This window comes from Strongylocentrotus purpuratus, unplaced genomic scaffold, assembly GCF_000002235.5.
Source record: "Strongylocentrotus purpuratus isolate Spur 01 unplaced genomic scaffold, Spur_5.0 spur5_scaffold_1, whole genome shotgun sequence".
NCBI classification, from domain to species: Eukaryota; Metazoa; Echinodermata; class Echinoidea; order Camarodonta; family Strongylocentrotidae; genus Strongylocentrotus; species Strongylocentrotus purpuratus.
In genome coordinates this window covers 3,281,856-3,305,799 of record NW_022145594.1, presented here as the reverse complement: position 1 = coordinate 3,305,799, position 23,944 = coordinate 3,281,856, and the positions used below count along the sequence as shown (strand labels likewise).

Sequence of the window (23,944 nt, the reverse complement as noted above, 5' to 3'; positions counted from 1 at the left end):
TGAAATAATTTGTAACGAGGCACTTAACAAAGATTATCTATTAAATTGATTCCATTCCTGTGCCTCTTCTTGCCACTGCTGGGCCGAGGGGCCTTGAATAACTCCTGGGATCTCTATATATGGTGTAGACTCTGCAATACATGATGACAATCGTTGCATGCTGGGAAAGAAACCTGGGTGCCCTGATTGTTGACTACAAAAAAAAAATCACAAAATCATTGTTTTTCTGCCCAAATAGACCTACAGCATTTCTTGAATATTAACCCTGTGAGGCACAGCTTCTTGGCTGGTCCCAGTCATTTTTTCCAAAGGCGGGTTTCAGGAGGCGTGGGCGAAAAAGTTTATGGCGTTGAAGTAAAGCACCCAAAACCTTAAGCTATTATTAAATAGATGTAGTGAATTGAAACTCTGAAGGATAGTTATTCCATCTGTTGTATATGCGTAATATTTATATTTTTTAATGTTGTTTTCAGATACTGTCGTCCATGTGATATCACCATTTTCCAGAGGACTACTGGTACATTTCTGTCGAGTGAGAAGGACATCTTACACCATGGATGGATTCTGCCTTCTCTATCTGCTCCTGATCCTCTTGATGAGATCTGGTGACGTTGAAACCAATCCAGGTCCTAACCCTGCAGTAAGGTATGCATAGCGCCTTTAGGGTTAACAATGACGTTGAATTCTGGGCCCTGTTTCATAAACCTTGTTATCATAACAAGTTACAATAACTGTTATAAGCTACTAGAATAAGCAAGTTCACGGTTGCAGTCTGAGGAAGAGCAGATAAAGGTTATTGCAGAACAAATTGTGAAAAATACGGAGACGAAATACCGGATATGTGCTGATGGGAGTTATGTAACATTATTCATTCATGCACAAGCAGTGCACTCCATGATACACAGGTGGAAGTATTCTTTGAAAAGGAGAAACAAAGGCTATATGTAGCACCTCCATCGCTGTAGGAGTGATTATTTCAAAATGTACAAAGTGGGACTTCTCCATGTTTTGAAGATCTGTGGATATTCGGGGCCATTACAGAGATGTGCTAACCGTGAATTGGTCTATTGTGGCATTTGTTCTGCTGAGAGCCTGAGAGCCTGAGATCAGAAATGTCATAGAAGTTTAGCATTTTTGATTGATAACAAGTTTCATGAAAAAGGGACCTAAAGTTACGTGATTGCATTGCGAAAGAAACAGTGTGGAAGCGATAGGAAAGGTTGATCATGTAGCACATACATGTAAGTATTGGTGTATACTGTGAGGTGTTGGAGTTGTCAAAATTATAATTTTGCCCAGTCTTGCTAAAAGTCATGTATGTACTAGCTGGACATAGAAATGTGTACCGTATTTGGGACTCCACAAACATGGCGGCAGGAAAGTGCATGTGGTCAAAAACAATTTTTTTTTTAAAAATGAGGGCATTTGAAGAGCTGTCTTTTTCAGTCAGGGAAGATTTTGTTCTATGATACTCTTCCACACTAACATAAAAAGTGTGAAAAAGCTCATAATTTTTTGTCACCTTTCCCAAAAACTCAACCTCCTTAAACAAGGCAAACCACACAATGTGGTCAGTCATGAATGAGATCAATGTGTCACTTGAAATCATCATTTTATAGAACAAACTTATAGGCCCGAATTCACAAAGGAGGTCTAAATTTAACCCATGGTTTTAACCTTCATTAAGTTCATTTACATAACCCATGGTTTAAAATTAGTGCTAAAAAAAGTGCAACACAGTCAAGAGGTCCAATATTAGACAATAATAGGGACTTTTCGTTTTACACAACGAGAACGTAGACCGCCACGTGTGAATCCTTTTAAGGTAATGTGCCATCCTTTTAAGGCACTGCCGGGCACGGCCCAGTGCCTTAACACAAAGGCACACGCGGCAGTCTACGCTCTCGTCGTGTAAAACGAAAAGTCCCTATTAATTACCCTTGACAGAATAATACTGCCCTGACCTGCAACTTGGACCAATATGTTTCAATTGTTAATATCACAGGCATTATATTCTGATATTCCTAGGCTGTTATATTGCACGCTCAAGCACTTGTTGAGTATCACATGATAACTTCTCAGGCAATAGGATGCTCTCTAACGCTCAAAATACACGGGGGCGATGGGCGATTCGCCCCCGTGAGCTCCATAATCGCCCCCGTCAGGTTGCTCACAGGGGCGAGGGTTCAAAATAGCAACAACAAAAATCGCCTCGCTGCTACGCGGCTCGTGGACGATGCTCCACATCTTATTTGGATTACCCCCACCCTAATTAGCAAAAAGCTAGATCCGCCCCTGTGCTTTGGAAGGATATGGTAAAGACTAAAAGTAAAGAAAGAATGTAAATAAGGTTGCTCCGAATAAGGAAATTATGTGCAGAACGGGAACAAATGGAGAGAATGTCATCACGGGATAAAAGTCAATAGCAGCTATGTCAAGTAAATTTCTAAGAGGGAAAATGCCGACTTAAATAAATGACAATAAGAAAATACCAAGGAATCTAGGAGTTTCATAGGTACCAATTCAATGGAAATTTGTATTAAAAAAAGAGCCCCCGTGGGAAGGCTCACGGGAGCCCTGTCTCGAACTAATATCCTATCATACCCAATTAATTTATTATTCATTTTACAGTAATGTCAGTGACATGGAGTTCCTGCAGCTGGCCCATGATATCCAACCATCTTACTACGAGGCTGTAGGGATATCCCTAGGGTTCTCCTATGCTCAGCTAGAGAACATCCTGATTCAGAAGTGGAATAACTATACCAATGCATTTTTGCGGGTATTCATGAAATGGAATGTCATGCAAAAACCTCCACACTCAAACAAACGGCAGGTTTTGGCAGACAAACTACGAGAGATCGACTTGGGTGGCTTATCAGACAGATTACTCAATGAACCAAACAGCACAGGTAAACAGATACTAATTATTGCAGTCTTGCTATGTCAACAGAAGATATAGAAAACCATGCATTAAAGTAAAGTCAGTTTTTACCATCTAGATAAAATGACTGATGCTCTGTGTTCTATACATGCATGTACATTTGCCACAATTTACAGAAGTGTCAAATTTTATCAGGCCACATGTATGTTTTTATAATTTACTAATTGAATTTCGTTAATCCTAGGTATTTTCTGTACACCAGTATAGTACAAGTTCTTTGAGTGATAGCAGAGTTTAATATTTGTCAGCTTTTTTTATGTGTACATGTTCTACAAAAAGTTATCCTTATGCGTTATTTCATTATGATAACTATCATTATGCATCTGCCCATGCACGGATGCATAATTGACTTCATGTCTTCATACAAGTCAAATTCAGACAAACATGTAGGACTTTGTGTCTTTGCATGAGTGCATGCACCTAGTCGTAGGTCACATTATTAGCCTCATGCCTTTAAAATCCTTTCAGATGTATCAAAATACATGTTTATGTGTAACCATATGAATATCGATTATCTATGTATTTTTAGGAGGGTCATCAAGACTGCTCGAATCACAGACCAAACCTCCTTCAGGTGAATCTCAGACCAAACCACTTTCTCCTGAACTAGTTAAGCGGTGTGCAAATGATTTCAAGTTCAAGTACAGGTCAACTGTATGTAAGATCAGAGCTGATCCTCTTAATCCTGCTTCCATTGTGCAGTTTAAAGACATGTATACTAATCTCGTCTTACTAGAAGAACATGGGACAGAAAAACAAATGCTAGATTACAATGATATCCTTGATCTCAAAGTCAATGGAGAGTTCCCCAAGCGGATCATGGTTCAGGGAGAGGCAGGGGCTGGAAAAAGTACATTTTGTGCTAAAATTGCCTGGGACTGGATTGAAGGGATGCATTTCAGTCACTTTGTGTGGGTCTTGATTGTTCCTCTACGTGAATTTAAGCAACACACTATTGGCAAGATTGCAAAGTCTTATCTGGCCAAAAACAATCCAGCAACGGTTTCTCAGATTACTGAGTATATCCAGTCAAATCCTGACAAGGTATTCATTGCATTCGATGGGCTAGACGAAGTCAGTGGCGAAATCATGAAGTATAAATCCTGCGAATCACAGTCTACTGGTCAAATGCAACTTCAGCCATCACAGCCAAGTGTCAACTCTTCAGAGGCATGTGGAAGCTCATCTGAGACTGGTGATATTGGACTTGTAGACATTCTTTGTTCCAATCAACTTGCCTCTTGCCCTGTCTTGGTTACCACTCGCCCATGGAGAGCAGTAGAGATTAGATCAGATGGTGATCTGATGAAGCTCTACACATTCATTCATGTTGAGGGTTTCAACAGAGAGAATTTGTCAGTTTACATTCACAAATACTTTCCAAAGAATGAGGATAAGGCAAATCAGCTTATCCAGTTCACCCGTGAGAATGATGTCATATCTGAAAACATGGCCCACTATCCTATATATGTAGCCATGTTGTGTCTTATGTGGAAAGAAGTTGGTGAGCAAAAACTAAAGGAAATGAAATCACTGAAAACTTTTTCTCAAATATTCAAAACAATGATTGCCTTTCTAAAAGAACATTATGCTCAGAAAGAGGTGAAGAAAGTAGGCAGCCCCTCACTTCTTGCCTCTTTGAAAAAAAATTGATGAGCTCCTTATACCAATTGCCAAACAGGCCCTCAATGGTCTGCTAGAAAATACCTTAGTTTTCGGTGAAGACGATTTTGAAATTTGCCCAGAATCCAAGGACACTGCCTGTAGGGTTGGGATTTTGTCTCAGGAGGACAGAATTACCACTAGCATGGACATACACCAGGGAAATTCTTATGTGCAATTGCCAGTCTTCTTTCCTCACAAACTGTTTCAGGAGTACATGGCTGGAGTCCATCTTGCTTCCCTGTATGAATCAGATCGTAATGAATTCAACAGGCTGATTGAGCAAGTAGTGCTGCCATGGAAGGAGAGGTTTAGGTATCTCCTGTACTTCACTGTGTCACAAAACAAAAGTATTGCAACCCATGTAATGAGGTCTATGCTTCAAGGAGTAAACAGGAGTCTATTGGCCATAGAGTTAGCTTTCATTGTTGATGTAGCCTTTGAGAGACAGGACCCAGATGTAGCAGCCTTGGTGAGGGACAGGATTTCATCAGAGGAGATTGAGCTGACCATAGGCACATACATGACAGCACACACTGTAGCTGGTTATGCATTCATTGGACCGCATGTGGTAAGTTTAATCATAGTTTGATAAACACAATTAGTACATCCATTTTTTTACATTACGTCTTTTTGCAATTTGTTTACAGTACAACAGTATAATTATGGAAGGGTACATCAAGGAGGTTTAAACAGAAATAATTTAAAAACTAGAGCTGCAATCGGTGATGATATGCATGCATTGATTCCTGCATTTCTATTTTTTGAGCAGATAAATAAACTGAGCAATTAGATCAATGGTACTTTGTACAATGTACACAACATTACGCACACACATGTATGGTTTTCCATATATACTTTTGCCTACATGTGTATGGCCTTGAATGCTAACATACCAATACATGACGCATATAGAGCGATACATTGTAATGCAGGATATAAAATGGCATCTAAAACGTCCCGCTTGACAGATTTGTGAAATTAGGCTATGAGATATGCCCTGAGTTTGGCCACCCAGAAAATTCTTTTCAATACAATTTCAAGATAAAGAAAAACCGAAAAGGGGCAAAAATCAGTCTGAAAATAGAAGTTATAGCCGCTACGTGTTACGGGCAGAAACCCTGCGTAATCAGAATTGTGACCTGCTTCCAATTTCGATTTACTAAAAATTTTCTGAGTGAACATGTGTATGGAACCATTTGAAGGCGCATTCCATTGTGGTACTCCAAGCATTTCACGCATTGTAATGTGATGCATAGCAAATTCAGCATTTTTTAAATTAATCTTGTGATGATGACGTCATGAAATTTTACCAAAGTTGGCAGTCTGTTGTCAAGTAGGTTGATATACATGTCTGCCAAGTTTCATAGATCTAGGTATAAAGTTCGCAAATTGAGCGCATACACCTGTTGAAGTTTAAAAGGATTTATCCTGAAAAGTATGGTTTTTGAGAGCAATTTTTCTCTAGTCGGTCAGTGGTAGGACAAATTTTGTTGTTGTTGTTGCTGAAAATTGTTTATCTTGAAGTATGTAAATCCAAAAAAGGGTACCGATAAAGCCAGGCATGATAAAGCTACATGTATGGCCCTATAAACATCCATTGTCAGAACTTTAGAGGATGCTATTCATATCATGCATGACTATATTGATGTGTGAAATTCAGCAGAAATATGTGCAATGCAAAGATAAACATGCTGTAAAAAATTCAGACAGAAATCCACCATATTAATTTAGTGATCATATTCCTATTAACATTTATAAATGATTAAGGTATGATTGAGCACCAGATGGTGTGGACTTAAATAATCTCCTTTGAAACCTGTTCTTAGACTTATGACAAAGTAAAGGTAATTTTTCTATTTCATTGGTCAATATTTAAAGAACTTTAGCGATTGTTGAAAAAGTCGATTTCGGCCTTATATTTAGAGTATGAAGATTGCATTTTGAAGGACCAATTGTATATTTAAGATTAAGAGCATCTCTTGCACTATTTAGAGTAATTTGTTAGCAGTCTGTAGCATCTAGGATAGGGGAGATAGGTAGACTGAAAGAAAGTCATGTAAACGGTCCCGAAACAGTCAAAATGGCGCCTGGATGAAGTTTAGCCGCTAGTGCAGACGGTGAGATGGTAAAGCATATGCATACAAAATCTGAAAGGAATTGGGATAGAGAAAAGGACCTAATTAGGAATAACAAGCACTAGCTGCATGCAAAACGAATGTGATTTGGGCGGAAGAGGAATAAGAAAAAATTCAGAACGCGCAAATTGATATAAGGCATTGACTCAATTCAATTACATTATTATGTATATGTACTGGCACATGCATACACATTGCATCTATACCTTTTAGATGAGATAAAATTTGGGGACAGGAAACTTCAACAATAGTTTGCCCATTTTCATCCCTTCAAAAAAAAAATATCTCTTGCCCAATTGAAATCCCAATTCTTGGTTTATGAATGTTTACATGTAACAGGAGCAAACATGGTAAACAGAGGTCAACAAAGGAATCTGTTTGATATTCTTGGCCCAGTGTAAAATTGGTGTTATTGAAATTGCAACTCTTAACATAAATGTACATTATTAATTTTGATTTTAATTCATCCTCTGCTTCACTCTCCCTTGGTAAGATTGAATACATACAACTGTGCTCATGCCGGGGGTATCAACATTTTTTCTTCTTTTCTCCTTTGCCAGCCTAAATGTTTGCTCTGTATCCACCCTTTTAATTTAGTGATGGTATTCCTATTAACATTTATAAATGATTAAGGTATGTTCGAGGCACCAGATGGTGTGGACTTGAGTAATCTCCTTTGAAACCTGTTCTTAGATTTATACTCTCGTTTAATTTTTTTTAAGATTCTCTGTTTATTACATGGTAAACGAAGATGAGATATTCCTACTGTCCCCAAAATAGGAATTTGATATGAAATGTCATGGTAATAGTTATTCAGCCTGTATCCTTAGTTATTTACATTTCCCTCTTACTCTCTGTAGTTCTAGCAGCACATTTAGGGCAACCGCTCATGTAGGTTACTCATGTTTGGCTTACATCCAAGTGAACATCTATATTCTGCATCCCATCAGTAATCACTTTGTCATTTTATCCAGGTTGAACTCCGTATTGAGAGAGATTGTGGACCTACTGTGTCACTTGATGTGGCAGAGATGATATGCTCTATGTCATCCTTGAGGAAAGTTTTCGTTAACCGAGCTGCATTCCACCATCGTTTTTTTGAAACACTTGCAAGGAAAGGAAAAGAATCAAAGGTGAGCAGTTTATCCACAATTGTGATGTATGTGTGAGTTTTTAATTTAATTTCATTCCAATACCATCTCTTCCCTTTTCTAATTTTCTTTAATTCCTTTAAATATCTCATATATGCTGTTTTTTGTACAGAAGATAATATCAATGGTCTTTTTCACTAAGTTGGCAGCATTGTTTGAAAAGTGTGAAAACTAACCGTGGAAACCTAGAGTGTGGGCAGGGAGCACCATGTAAACAGCTGTATGCTTATAGAACTTGAATGCTCTAAAAAAAAATCACATATAGGAAGATCACACCATAATTAGAGGGGAAGTCCACCTTGATATTAAGTTTGTTTTAATAAAAGCAGAAAAATAAGAGAAACAAATATGTGAAAGTTTGAACAATATCTGATTAAAGATACACAAGTTATGAATTTTTGATGTTGTGATCAGTGGAACAAATATTTGCAACACTGATGTATCTTGCAAGCTCCTCTTCAATTTGTTCAATGCAGAAAATTTTATAAACTTTTATTTTCTTAGTTATTGATGATGGAATAGATATGTTTCATACAGGGGTTGCATAAAAATGATTTGTATGATTATATTTCGAATGAATGTATGATTGAAAAATTTCTTGAGGGAAATCATACATTTTTTAAAGGAATTTATTACAGGGTCAAAGGGAGGGGACTTTGCATTTTGCAAGATACGTCACAGAGTGGCCTATTTGGTATTATTGAGCTTTACTAATGAGGAAAAAAATAGAAAGCACTAGTAGTAAAACATTGGGTAGATAGCAATAATATAATCATTTTAGGCTACAATCAGTTTGAAGAAATAAGAAGGGTGAGTGATTCTTGCCTTTATTTTGGACTCTGATGCATTATAGTATCGGTCACATTTGCATTTGCAGGAAGAGAATTTGCATATAAATCCTTACAACTTTGGATTAAGGATTAACATGTTTTGGCATGTACTGAAAGTCAGATATATATGTATTTCTTAATCCTAGAAATATTATAAAGGTGCTGCCGGAGGCATTGGCCCGTATTCTGAAGTCGTGTCTAACTTAGCCATGTCTAAAGTTAAACAACTGTTTAGTTAGACACGACTTAGACGCGAGGTCGTGTCTAAGTCCTGTCTAACTAAATTTTGTATTCTGAAGTCGTGTCTAAGTCTTAACTAAACAACTGTTTAAGTCCTGTCTAAGTCGTGTTTAACTAAACAACTGTTTAAGTTCTGCGCAGGTCGTGTTTAACTTGTAGTCAAGACTTCTGCGCATGCCCAGTAGGCGTTAATTCTGACGATAGACCCAATACGCATGCGTGCGCGCACCGGAAAAATAAATTAACGCGCACAGCTAGCTGTGCGCGTGCTGGTACCATGGTGATGTGATCGTGACGTAATGACTAGACTGCATGTACTGTGTGTACGTTAACGCTTTTTTGGACTCGATGGTCAGGGTCACAAAGGTCAACTTATGAAATTCCAGAAAATAGCACATGTATTTGCTAGTCGATTCTGGCCCCTCTATGTAATTTACAAAATGGAAGATGTTAAATTTTACATCACAAAACACAAAATACAATTATAATATATAAAATAATTAGATAAATACAGAAGAGTATATGATAAGTGTCCCTGGCTAGCAGAGTTTGCATGATTTAAATCACTTCCATGGACTGTATCTGGACAATTACATTGTACCCCTTGGACAATTTACCCCCTCCCTTGCAACTACCAAGTACAATTTATTTGGTGTAAAAGTGTGAGAGGTTGAAATATCAGAGGTAAAATGCCAGAGATTGGAAAAAATGTGAGAAGTGACAATTCTACACATCAATCAATTTTGATAGATGTTTATCTATTTTGATTCACCAATACTTTGCTAGATCAATTATAAAAGAAACAATCGAGCAAACTAACCCAACAAAGATAGCTGCACTAGATGTCAGCATTTCCATGTCACCCCCCCCCCCCCATTTCCACTTCCAACTATGCACTGTGGGGCACCATGTATGTGACACATGTGAATATGTCACAAAATCACTCTGAATACTTGATTTTGTCACAAAATCAATGTCACATAGTGATTTTGTCCACAGAATCACTACTTATATTGATTTTGTCAAACCATGAAGTGAATTTTTGTTGTTTTAATTCTTGTATCTGAATCAAACAAGGCTAATTCAAGGTACTCCCATATTAAGGATATGTTTATGATCAGTTAGACATATATTTGAAATGCTTGAATTAATCTAGAAGATTGGTAGAAGATTTTTTGATGCCAACTTAATTGGTTTCATTGATATTAACATAAATCCATCCTCCATGAATATTACCTTATTGATTTCCACATAAAGGTAGAATTACTCTTTTTAGATTTCGTTGTGGTAACCATCGGTTTTATTGTTACTTCTCTTGCTTGCACTAAGTAATGAATTGTCAAGGAGACGCGATAGCTCAGTCGGTAGAGCAATGGTCTCGTAATCCGGTGACGCGGGTTCGATACCAAGGCGATGCGCTAGTGCCCTTTGGTAAGCCATTAATCCTCATTACCTCAATGGATACCTGTCTCCAAGATTTTCAATAGAGCGAGGTTGTCGGCTCTTATCTTTCTATTATGCGCCGAAATACTAGGTCTTTTGTTTAGAAATTCCGATTCCATTGTTGGTTTACCTGGTAGACAACTTAAAATAATTCAATATGCAGATGATACTCTGATACTTCTAATATTGAACGGGTCAGTAATGGAATTCAACGGTGCATTAAACATTTTAGATAAATATAATGCAATGTCTGGTTTAAAAGTTATAATACAGAAGACACATGCGATTTGGATTGGAGGATTAAAAAAAATAAAAATGGTGTTCTTTTGAATAGAAATCTAAATTGGGTGTTTGATGATTATTTCAGATATTTAGGTATAGACTTTTGTACGGATATGCCCAAACTGGTAATGCACAGTTTTAATGAAAAATTTAAAGAAATCAAAAGTCAAATGACATCGTGGTTCAGGCGATACTTAAAGAGAAGGTTCAGTTCTGGGAAGAGGTGAAAAATAATTTGTGAACTTTATCATTCTTACTATGCAAGCGTGGAAGAACATCAGATAAGACATGTTCCCTGAAAAGCATGGCTCTTCAAATGCCTTCATATTCTAAATATGTAATGTAACATCTTAAACTCGGGGGTAGGTTTTTTACGCCACATGTTTGTGTAGTCCCATATACATCTTTATTAGTACAGTGTTTGTAACTTTACCAATAATTGGCCAAATTTTTTATCATTTTGATGATTCCAGAACCTTGCAATACACACACATTCTTATATGCTAGATGATCAACCTTTTCTGGTCGATTCCACACCGTTTCTTTCACAATGCAATCGCATGACTAGAACTCAACTTCATCTTTAACTATTCTTGGAAGAATCACTGTCGTAAAGTCATTGTTGGTATTCAAATTAAACTACCTTTTTTGCCCCTCCCTAATCCTGGTGAAAATCTTTTGAAAGATATAAATGCTCACTTTTATAGATTTATATGGGGGAGAAACCTGATAAAATAAGTAGAAAACAAATGTCACAAAGTTACTCAGACAGAGGGGTTAAGATGATAGATTTAAACACACATTGCCAATCATTACAAATTTCCTGGATTAAGAGATTAGTTATTGGCTCAATAGATAGCAATTTCCTCTGTCTTTTGCAATCTTTCTTGCCTGAACTGCAAGATTTAAAATTATATATGGGAAACAATTATTTTTTGGAACAGCTTATTAAGCTTATTAAGCACTGAATCCAATGACCGGGGGTAATAGTATATTTGTAAAGCGCTTAGAGACATTTGTATTAAGCGCTATATAAAAATTAAATATTATTATTATTATTACGCTCTTGTCCATGCATTATGATAACATTTCTTGCCAACCCTTGTGGAATAATGATTACCGGTACATTAAAATAGGCAATAGCTCAATATATAATATAGATTTGTGTCAAAAGGGAGTTCGTTTTGTCAATGATATTTTAAACACAAATGGTGATTTTTTTCTCTCTGGAACACTTCCAAGAAAAGTATAATTCAAATAAAAAAAATTTTATTGTGGATTATGGGATGCAATTAGACAAGGGTTTAACAATTGTACTATTTTTAACAAGGTGCCACAACCTCTTTTCCCAGATACAATGGCATTTGTTATGAAACGTTTTAAAGGATGTTCACATAATATCTATGCAATTTTACCAAAGAGAAGAAAACGACTATGTAAAAGTTTTCTTAAATGGAAATGCATTTTCGATCTGAATAATAAGAGTTGGGAAACATATTGTTCTATTGGATTTAATTGTACCATTGATGTGGACTTACGATGGTTTCAGTTTTGCAACACATATTATATATACGAACGATCTACTGTTTAAAATGAATTTAGTCCCAAGAAAAGAATGTACATTTTGTAATGAACAGATTGAAACAGTCATACATCTGCTATGTGATTGTACGCATGTTAAACATATTTGAGATAGGTTATAGCACTGAATTTAAACTGGAACCGGAAATAAATTAACATTTTCATTACAAGATAAATTATTTGGTTTAAGAGGTTCAAATAATTATGCATTGAATTGTATACTGATTGTGGTGCGACAGATGGTGTATACTTGCAAAATAAAGAAAATATTGCCCGACTTTGATAATATTAGAGTTTCGATTATAAATTACTTAAAAACGAAAAGTATTTATTGCAAATTCGAATTGTAGAAATAATAAATTCACACAAAAATGGTTTCAATTCAGGAATTTGTTTACTTAAAATGACATTTTTTCTGTGTTTCTTTTTTCTTTCCATGAACTTAATTTCGGAAATTTATTATTGATTTGTTAGTTTTCTGTTAACTCAACAGTTCAACAATACTTGTATCTTTAGAAGCCAATTTTATTTATGTTATAAATGTAAATTACCTTGAATATATATTTGTTAATTTGTTTCAAATGAAAATCAATAAAATCCCTGTGGAGGGAAAAATATGGAGAAAAAAATTAATCCTCATTACCAGGTCCGTCGGAGAGGGCCTAAAGCCGTCGAACGTCTGGTTGCTTACAAGCATTTATGCTTTCTTAGCAGTCAGGCAAAATAACCACCACCACAAATAAAGTATACCTGTTAAAACTGTCTTCTATACCTTCGACCTTCTCTCTCTATCTGTCTTTTTTTTCCTTCTCCCTCTCCTCCCTATCTTCTCTCATCATCATGATGTTTCAATACTGGATTATTATTTTGATGAGACCATGAATTCGCTCTCTATTGGTCTTGCCCTAGATTTTCATTTTAAGTAGAATGTATATTTATTTTCTGCACACCCTTTCTCTCCCTTTTCTTCATATATCTCATTAATGAAACATTGTAAAGACTATATAGTCTAAATATCAGTAAGAAATTGATTTAGACTCACACATGTAGGTTCCAATTTGATTAACAATCATAGTATTTTGAAAGAATAATATTTTGAGAGCAAACTGTTACATCAGTGAGCAAAGAGATACTTTAGGAGATGTCCTAGAACCCCATTCATGGATGCTAACATGATGGTCTGCCTGGCTGTCAAATGATTTCTGAAAAGTCTTTGTAAATTCCCTTTATCTCATCGCCAATGAAACTATATATTATATATAGATACCATTTAGATACAATTAGACTGGGTGATGATATCAAACAACTAAACATAACTAGAAATTTAATTCGTCATGGGGACGAATAAGGTGGTCTGTCTTCACTTCATATGATAGATTTGAGAATGGGAGAATTTATATAGACATGTAAACAATGATGATCATGATGAAAAAAAGTCATGTCCCATATAGAATACACACAAAATGTGAAAAATTGACATGCCTCCTTTAATCGCAAAAATACGCCATGATGCTTTTGTCAAAATGAAAAAAATGTGGTGACTAAATTTGTCTTAGCTAGAACATGTCAACATTTGGAAGAAAATCGATCAATATTTACAGTAATACAATCAATTTTCCAAAAATATGCTGACGTCGTAATATGCAAATTGAAATTTTGAGTTCAGAGGCCATTATGATGATGCCATGAGTTCATTGAGGGTCAAATGAGACATAAAATCATATCTACAATTCATATTCTATCCAAATATGAAAAGAAAATTAGGGGTCAACGGGCATCTTAGAGAGCTACAATGGATTTTGTACCCGGTAGGCATGTTTTTGCCCATATATGCGATGTATTACAAGAGCTCGCACGCACGGACATGTATCTGAAACGGACGCTCATTCCGTTATTAATGGTCAGAAAAAGATGAACAAGGTATGAAAATGCTTGGAAAAATGTGCCAAATATGATGACAGAGAAAATTTGGCAGATACATGTTGCAAAATGCTATTACGTGCGCAAAAATTTATGCGCTCGCAATGGTGTGCGCACGCAAAATTTTTGAAATGCTTAAAATGGCCTAAAACGTATGCAAAATGAATTTGGGAAGATTTCAAGCATTTTTATTTTTTGCGAGCTCGCAAAATGGACTGGACCGATATTGACCTTAATTATGATAAATATGAATAAAAAATGCTTTTCCGTTATGGAGATATGATCCTGAGTAAAAAGTACCAAAAAAAAAAAAAAAAATGGCGCCTGGATGACGTCATAAAGACTTGATGACCTTGGAAATGTTTCTGTCACGTCTTATGACAATGACCTATGACTGTGCCAAAATTGAACGAAATTGACTAAACTGATCTTGAGTTATCTTGTTCACAAAAAAGGGGGTAAAATAAATAAAAATAAAGAAATAATAAAGAAAAAAGAAAATTCTGACGAAATCAATAGGTGGTCTGTTGACAACAGACCACCTAATTAGTTTTGCATTTTCCCAAACCTCGGTCTATAGATAGACAGAATGATATTACTAAATATGGTGCCTGGCTGGATGGCGGTTTAATGGTGTAGGTCTACCGGTACACAGTTTCTAGTAAAACCAGGGAGATCTGCACATGATCTGCATTTTTAAGTGAGGAAAGACAAGAAACTAACAACCATCATATCACGGTATCAATATGCAATTATGCTCTCCAAACTTCACAACTTGTAGGTCTGAATGAAAGATTTTGTTATGTGTTATTGTTTGCCACAGGCGCCATAGGCCTGTAAACTCACAAAGACCACTGTTCAAAATGAAAATTTGATTATCCATTTATTTGAATGTATTATAAAAAAGTAAATCTTTAAGAAACCATTGTCCTGTATTTCACATGTGAGTGTCCTACACTGAATACAGGTCAGTGGGTATCTCACAAGTTGTACTCCTATGACATCACTATTTTAATTAGAATGGCTAGCAAGGAAACTGCAAAATAAGGAGAGATTTTTCTTCCTTGCTAAGTAATTTCAAGATATTTTTGACCGGCTCTAATTTGTTTTAGTAAGGCTATCACTTAAAATTTGTTGGGTTTCATTCTCCTTAAAGATTACATGTGGAATATTAATGACCCTTGCACCCAAGAAGATCTGGAAGCACTGACCATAGCAACTCCTGAAGAAGAAGGCCACTCAAATATTCTGATGATTTTTATTTATTTGATTTTTTATTTATTTATTTATTTATTTCATTGTTTATGTTCAGATTTTGAATATAAATACAGATCTGTGTTATACCTTCCATAGGTGATAGATATATAATAATAATACATGAGATTTATATAGCGCCATTTTCCATTTTAATTAAATGCTCAAGGCGCTTCAAAAATATTAGGGAACACATTACATCATGACAAAGAACCGTGTACATTTACATAAGAAAGAAAATGAATGAAAGAATGAATGAATGTCTGTCTTCAAAACGCAAAATTAAACGAATGGGATTTAAGGTTGCTCTTAACAGACGTTGGAGATTCGGAGTTCTCCAGCTCCTGTGGAAGTGAATTCCACCGGGCTGGTCCGGCATGAGCAAAAGCTTGTTCCCCCCAAGATTTCTTTGAAAGTGGTATGTGTAGAATACCAGAGTTGGAGGATCGGAGGGTATGTGTGGGTTGGTAGAGGTGAACTAAAGACTGGTTGTATTCAGGAGCTGTTCTGTTCGTGATTTAATGAACTAAAAGAAGGATTTTGAAAATTATACATTCTTTTACAGGCAACCAATGGAGATTTTGTAAGATAGGTGTAATGTGACTATGTTTGCTTGACAGAGAAATGATGTGTGCAGCTGAGTTTTGTAGTTTTTGTAACTCTGCAATTTGTGAATTTGGTAAATTATAGAGTTGACTGTTGCCGAAATCCAGACGTAAAGAAATAAGTGAGTGAACAAGTTTCTCTGTTGCCGAACGAGTCAGATATTTCCGTATGAAGCCAATATTGCTCAATTGATAGCGAACTGATCTGGAAATGCTGGTGATATGTTTAGACATAGACATATGAGAATCATGAATGACGCCAAGATCGCGACATGAATTTGATAAGGGAATGGTGTTACTGGAAATAGAAATGGAGTCTATATTTAATTTATTCAACTGAGATTTTGAGCCGAAAAAGAATGAATTCGCATTTACTATGATTTAATAGCAAAGAATGTGACCTTATCCAGGCGTCAATATCAGCGATGCAATTTTTCAAATTTCGCAAGGTTTGGGAAGCTTGAATTTGATGCGGCGGAAAAGAAACAAAAACTTGTATGTCATCTGCATATAAATGATATTGAACAGAGTGACGTTGATAAACATTTCTGAGACCAATTAGATATGTTGAAAATAAGGTGGGCCCGCCCACAGAGCCTTGGGTTACTCCACAGCCCAGTGGCCTGGGGGAGGATGTGAAACCATTCAAAAGGACAGACTGTGCATGGCATGAACTACAGGATTCAAACCATTCAAGAGCCTATTCCTGGATACCCAGACTTGTAAGAGTATTTACAAGTATTTTGTGGTCTACGGTGTTGAAGACTGAGGACATATCTAAAAGGACCATGGCAGTGACAGATCCGGAGTCCATTTCTCGTAAGATAGAGCTAGAAACATTGATAAGAAGGGTCTCAACATATAAATGCAATGTGAAATTAGTACTAGTAAATACAAAAAATGCATGTATAATTAGCTGCTTAACTATATTGACAAACAATGCAGGTCCAGACTCTCGGGCTTCATAATCTCCAGTGTCCCACACCAGCCTCATCACATCACCTAGCAGAAGCACTGTGTTCCATGCCAAACCTGACTAACTTGACACTCTCTGGATCGGCATTCACTGAGGAGTTCTTCTCTGCATTGAAAGCAAAGGCATCATCCATACAGGTATGTGTGTCCTAATGTAAATGTCATGGAAAGGGTCATTAAAAATGGAAAGTAGTATTGATGATATGATGTACATGCAGGGTTGTTGATTTTTTTTATTTAAATCGGATTTTTATGATTTAAATCAGATTTTTTTGATTTTTTTCCAACGAAAAATAATGGTCACACTTAACAAGTTTTAGACTATATTTAAACTGTTTTACACCAATAATAGTGGTCAAGTAGTCTTTTGAACATTGTGTATTGTACTATTTGACACAATAATCCACTTATATACAGGTAATTTTTTTATTTTTTTTATTTATTTATTTGCATGATAGAGAGGGACATTTTATGGAAGCCCAAGTAATGTTATGTATTATGTATACATTTAAACTCTTGAAATTTTTATATCAGTCTGTACGTTAACATCTAATTTGAATGTAATATTTAACCAGATTTGCAATAGGCACTTCCTGATATGCTTGTAACAAAATACACATTTTATGTTTTCATTACAGTGTAACCTCAGTTCCAAATAAAACTTCAATAAATTTCGTTGCAAGATGCAGGATAAGCACCACTGTCCACCACATCATTGATGTGCTGTTTTTTCAAACTATTACATGAACAAGCAAGCACAGCAGTTGTATTGCTGCATACAGTAACACTTGCCCAGCAACTTTCCCATTTTTAAATTCTTACTTATTAAGTATACATGTGTACTTTGAAATTGTGTAATTGAATGTATGGGTATTGATAAGAAAATACACAAGCATGCAAATATACATGTAATTCTTATCAAATGTACACATATGCCTTCAACTTAAGTAATTGAAAGAATGGGTATTAATAGTAACAAGAAGGAGGTACATACAAGTAGTTCAGCTGTTTTGTAAAAGTATCCAAGTTGTGGACTTTGAGCACCTTTGTAGATTTTATATATTATTTTATTGAAGATTTAACAGTTTGGTGTACATACAGAGAGTTATTTATCATTACTTCGTTAGAAACTTGTTGTTTTCATCAGTTTTGCTTGTTTTACAATTTGAAAATAAAACAGTGGTGTTAAATCAGACTCCATGAGGGTGTATCATTCTTTTAAAGTATCTCTAAAGCATGTGGAACAGAAATGAAAATGATTACATTGAAAGTATCTGTTAAGAAGAAGAGAAAATAGAGAAAACTAATTTTTTTCATAAAAGTTGATTTAAATCAGTGATTTTTTTGAAAAAAATCAAGTGATTTAAATCGACATGATTTAAATCAAACAACCCTGTGTACATGTATACATGTCTTTTTTTATTCCAAATACCTTTTGTTTTTTAAAATCCATTTACCAAAAATGTTGAAATAGTCATGAAATATTGAATGAAAGCAAAGTATAGAAGAATATATTTAATTGAAATTCTAGTGTGTATGAGATTAATATTATTTTGATCACTAATCAATATCCAACCCTTTCCAATTTAGATAAAGGCTTAAATTTACCCAAACTGTTCAATAGCCACATCCTCCGGACTTAGCTTTCTTGTGCACATGAAACCAGAGCTATTAATACCTTCACTATGTTAATAACAAATGCAGATTTCTGGATATTATTTATTTCAGTGTTGTTCGGAGTAAGACTTATCAATGCAAACAGAAAAGGGTTTTTTATAAAAAATATTTAAAAAAAATTTAATCATCCTTCTGATGAAAACTTGAATGTTATACAAGAATTGATTTAAAACAAAAAAATCTATTTAATTATCTTAAGCTTAAGAATGTAAATATAAATACAGCTGTATTATACATACTCGAGGTGATAGACATAAGAATGCAATGAGAAATTAGTACTAGTAAATAAAACGAATGCATGTATAGAGATTAGCTGCTTAACTATATTAACAAACAATGCAGGTCCAGACTCTCTGGCTTGATGGTCCCCAGTTTCCCACACCAGCATCATCACATCACCTAGCAGAAGCACTGTGTTCTATGCCAAACCTGACTGACCTGGAACTCTTTGGAGGGGATCTCACTGAGGAATTCTACTCTACATTGAAAACAAAGGCATCATCCATACAGGTATGTGTATATTAATGTAAATTGTCATGGAAAGGGTCATTGAGAGAAAGTAAGAGCAGTACTAATAATATGGTGCACATGTATATACATGTATGTGTTTTTTCTCCAAACACCCTTTTTTAAAGGCCATTTACTTGGTAAATTGGAACAGTCATGAAACATGGAAGGAAAGCAAACTACACATGGACTGATTCAGTTGAAATTCAAGTTGATATAGGATTTACATTGTTTTGATCAATAATCAATATCCAACCTTTCCCAAATTTGATTGGTATGAAAAATATGTCATACAGTTTTTTTAAGAGCCAAATTTAATAAAGGCTTGAATTTACCAAACTGTACTAACAAACCTCTTGACTTAGGGTCTTGTGCACATGAAATCCAGTCAGAAATTAGTAAGTAAAACATATGCATGTATAGATGTGCTGCTTAACTATATTCACAAACAATGCAGGTCCAGACCCTCAAGCTCATTGATATCACGAGTCCCACACCAGCCTCATTACATCACCTAGCAGAAGCACTGTGTTATATGCCAAACCTGACTGACCTGAAACTTGCTATGGAACTCAATGAGGAATTCTACTCTACATTGAAGGCAAATGCATCATTCATACAGGTATGTGTGTCCTAATGTAAATGTCGTGGAGGGTCATTGAAAGAAAACGAGTGGTAAAAGATTTATGGTGCACATGTATATCTGTTTTTTTCTCCAAACACTCCTTGTTTTTAAAAGGCCTTTCACTTGGTATATTGGAATAGTCATGAAACATAGAAGGAAAGCAGACTACAAATGTACTGATTCAGTTGATTTCAAGCGTGTATAAGATTGACATTGTTTTGATCAATAATCAATATCCCACCTTTTCCAAGTTTGATTGATGTGAAAAATTGTCATATAGTTTTTAAAGAGCCATTTTTTAATAAAGGCTTGAATTTTCCAAACTGCACTGTAGCAACAAACCTCTTGACTTAAGATTCTTGAGCACATTAAATTCAGAGTTATGAATACCTTTAGAACATTGATAGCAAATATATATTTCTTGGTTTTATTAATTTCGATGTTATTAGCAGTAAGATATATCGATGCAAACATGTTGGAAGCCGTATAAAGAATACATATAGAATTGGAGAAAAAAAATCACTCTAATTATCTTCTCCATGGAAACTGCAGTGTGTTCTTTTGCTCAATAGATCAGAATTGAATTTGAAAATACAATCTATTCAATCATTCTTGTTAAGAATGTTATAAATATATCTATGTAATTAATGGAATTTGTGTGAAATGTAAGAATACATTGGGAAGTTAGTAAATAAGACATATGCATGTATAGACGTGCTGCTTATTTAAACTATATTCACAAACAATGCAGGTCCAGGCTCTCAAGCTTGATCATATCCAGGGTCCCACACCAGCCTCATCACATCACCTAGCAGAAGCACTGTGTTATATGCCAAACCTGACTGACCTGAAACTTGCTATGAAACTCAGTGAGGAATTCTACTCTACATTGAAAGCAAATGCATCATCCATACAGGTATGTGTGTCCTAATGTAAATGTCATGGAGTGTCATTGAAAGAAAGAAATAGCGGTAATAGTTATATGGTGCACATGTATATCTGTTTCTTCCTTCTCCAAACACTCCTCTTTTTTTAAAGGCCATTCACTTGGTATATTGGGATAGTCATGAAACATGGAAGGAAAGCAAACTACACTTGTACTGATTCAGTTGAAATTCAAACTTGTATAAGATTGACATTGTTTTGATCAATAATAAACATCCAACCTTTTCCAAGTTTGATTGATATGAAAACTTGTCATGTATTTTTTAAAGAGCCAATTTTTAATAGAGGCTTGAATTTTCAAAACTGCACTGAAGCAACAAACCTCCTGACTTAGGGTTCTTGAGCACATTAAATTCAGAGTTTTAAATACCTTGAGAACATTGATAGCAAACGTATATTTCTGGGTATGTAGGACAAACCAATGCAAACAGGTTTAAAGCCGTATAAAGAATACATATATAGTTTTAATTTTAAAAAATATTAAAAAAAAAAAATAAAAAAAAAATCACTTTATCTAAATAATCCTCTCCATGGACACTGTAGTGTGTTCTTTTTGTGAAATCCAGAGTTATAAATACCTTTAATACTGAAACTAATCTTTTAATGATCTAATTATTAAAAAAAAAAAAAAAAAAAAAAGACTTTGGCAAGATCATATTTAGTCAATTTGTCTGGCCTGTTCATAGTGTTAATGAGGAGTTCTGCTCTACATTAAAAGCAAAAGCATCATCTATACAGGTATGTGTGTACTAATGTATATATGTCATGGAGAGGGTAATTGAACGAATGAAACAGCAGTAATCGTTATAGGGTGCATATGTATATATGTTTTCTTTTTTTGGTGAAAATGACAGAACAGAAACATCTGCGAGATCTACAACTGTTGTTAGATCTAAATGTTCCCATTGATATGCTTAAATTTCATTGTGAGTGGTGGGTGGAAATCCCCCGTGCTGGGCTATAATGCTGGTAATGCTCTTCTGTTCTCTATTGTTCTGTGATCCGCTAGTAGTATTAGAAAAAGTATAAAAAAAAGTATAAAAATTTGTTTTACAGGTAGTTGATTTTGATTTACTTGTCGTTGATACCATGTTCCACTATTATTGCTATAGAGGATACTACTACCAGTACTAATGTAAATTTCTTGCACAAAATTTGTCTTACTCTAGCTTTTGTTAATTGTCCATACTTATTTTTTTTCCTTCTTATTTTCATTTTGATTAATAATAATAATACAAAAAATGTAAATAGCGCTTGTGACAAAAGTTTCAAAGCGCTGTACATGTACACAAATCAAAATTACTAATGGAATTAACATTACTCTAATTACCAAGAAAACACAATAGTAATAACATAACTTAACAAATTATCATTACTTAAATTAACAAGAAGATCAAATATTACTATAACTTACCAAATTAACATTACAAGAAGATCAAACATTACTAGCGAAATTAACAAAACATGTAAATTCCTTGGAAATTAACACATTATATCATTATATCAATTATAGTAATAATTTGAAAAGACAAAATAAAGGCATGGCAATATTTATTCTAAAGGCCCGGTCCCACTCTACTTACGGATGCAAAGAGGATGTAAAACGTAAACAAATCTTGCCATCTGTTGGAAAACGCTATGCATCCGTTGTGTACTCATTGCATACGTGTTTCATACGCTCTATCCGTCGAGCATCCGTCCACTGTGATTTCATCCGCGCAAAAAGTTTTGAGCTGCACAAAACTTTTAGAATGGATGAACTTCCGCCGTGTACGATGTAAATACGCGACAAATACGAGCAACAAACGTTCTATGTCTGTTATCATCCTCTCTGCATCCTCTGGGCAACCTCGCAACTCACATCCGCTGCAGATAAAAACGGAAAGAGGGAGGAAAGATAACGTACATGGGGTGTTTAAACATCGTTAGTAGCATGGAAATAGAAAGGATGTAAGCGTATGCATCTTGTTTATAAAGTATTCAAAGCTGTCATCCACTTCCATCCGCTTTCATCCGCTAGGCTTCCGAAGAACATCCGTTTAACATCCCTGCTAGATACTACCCACGTCCGTTATTTTCCGTTCTGTTTTCGCAAATTTTCGCAAATTTTGTCCATTTCTGGAGCGGATGAAATCGGATGGAGCAACCCACAAAATTTTGGTTGCCGCTGTGTCCTTATTGCATACGTTTTGTGTCCATCGGCCAGTGGGACCGGGCCATAACTTATTTTATAGTTATTTGGGTTGCTTTTGGAATAGATGAGTTTTTAGATTCTTTTTGAAAATGTCAATGGTGGGTGAGACCTGGATATGGGCGGGGAGAGTGTTCCAAAGAGTGGGGGCACAGACTGAGAAGGCCCTGTCACCATAGCGGTTGTGGGTGCGAGGACCAAGTGCGAGCTGGGGTCTGGATGATGATCTAAGGTTCATGCCGGTAGTCTGTTTGGGTGAGATCAGTTCAATCAGGCATGATGGTGCGCGATGATGGATGATGTTGAACGTGAGGAGAAGGATCTTGAATTGGATACGTTGAGGGATTAAGAGCCAGTGTAGGGTGCAGATGTAACTGTAGCTGTTGAGTGTGTATTCCTCAAGAATGAAATAGATCCACTTACTTCAAACTGATACAAGGTTTACAAGCAATGTTGCTATTTTATGTTACAGGGTTGTTTTCCTCAGATCAGGAAAGGAAACTTCAGGTTCAATGGAGTTGCTCAAGATGACTTGAACTCATTTCTTCACACCCTCACATGTTTGCAAAGGTCAGTACAGTATATGTGATGGAAAAAATTCAGGTAACGGCATGTAGACTTTTCATGAATAGTGCGATATATAAAGTATATAATACTAAGAAAAGCTACAATGCTGATACCTCTTCATGGAGCATGCGATAAAGTGATACTGTTTACCTTTAAACAAAATGAATATTTCTTGTCTTACAGTAATGAATATTCAGTAACAGCTTTATTGAACAAATTCCCTATTGAAAAGTGGAATCAGTCAACCTAAATTTTGTTGAATTTTTGTTTTCTTTGTAAATATCTATACTGTATGTAAATATGTATTTTATTTTTTATTTATTTATTTATTTTATTTTTTGGGGGAGGGGGCTGTAGTCTCTTCTTTTCCTTTTTTCTTCTTCATACACTGATCAAAATGTTTCTTG

At 35.4% G+C, this 23,944-nt stretch overlaps 2 protein-coding genes across 2 annotated transcripts; both read left to right on the top strand.

The window, feature by feature from the left end:
• Window positions 1-388: 388 nt before the first annotated feature.
• On the top strand, window positions 389-4,995 carry LOC105440530. Its single transcript, XM_030977511.1, has 3 exons — window positions 389-645; window positions 2,632-2,912; window positions 3,474-4,995. Exons 1-3 carry the CDS (start codon window positions 461-463, stop codon window positions 4,595-4,597), a joined length of 1,590 nt encoding a protein of 529 aa, XP_030833371.1. The 5' UTR covers window positions 389-460; the 3' UTR covers window positions 4,598-4,995.
• LOC115920967 lies at window positions 4,824-23,559 on the top strand. The gene is made up of 6 exons (XM_030977791.1): window positions 4,824-5,177; window positions 7,719-7,877; window positions 19,045-19,212; window positions 19,667-19,831; window positions 20,586-20,750; window positions 23,443-23,559. Exons 1-6 carry the CDS (start codon window positions 4,824-4,826, stop codon window positions 23,557-23,559), a joined length of 1,128 nt encoding a protein of 375 aa, XP_030833651.1.
• The last annotated feature ends 385 nt before the right edge of the window (window positions 23,560-23,944 follow it).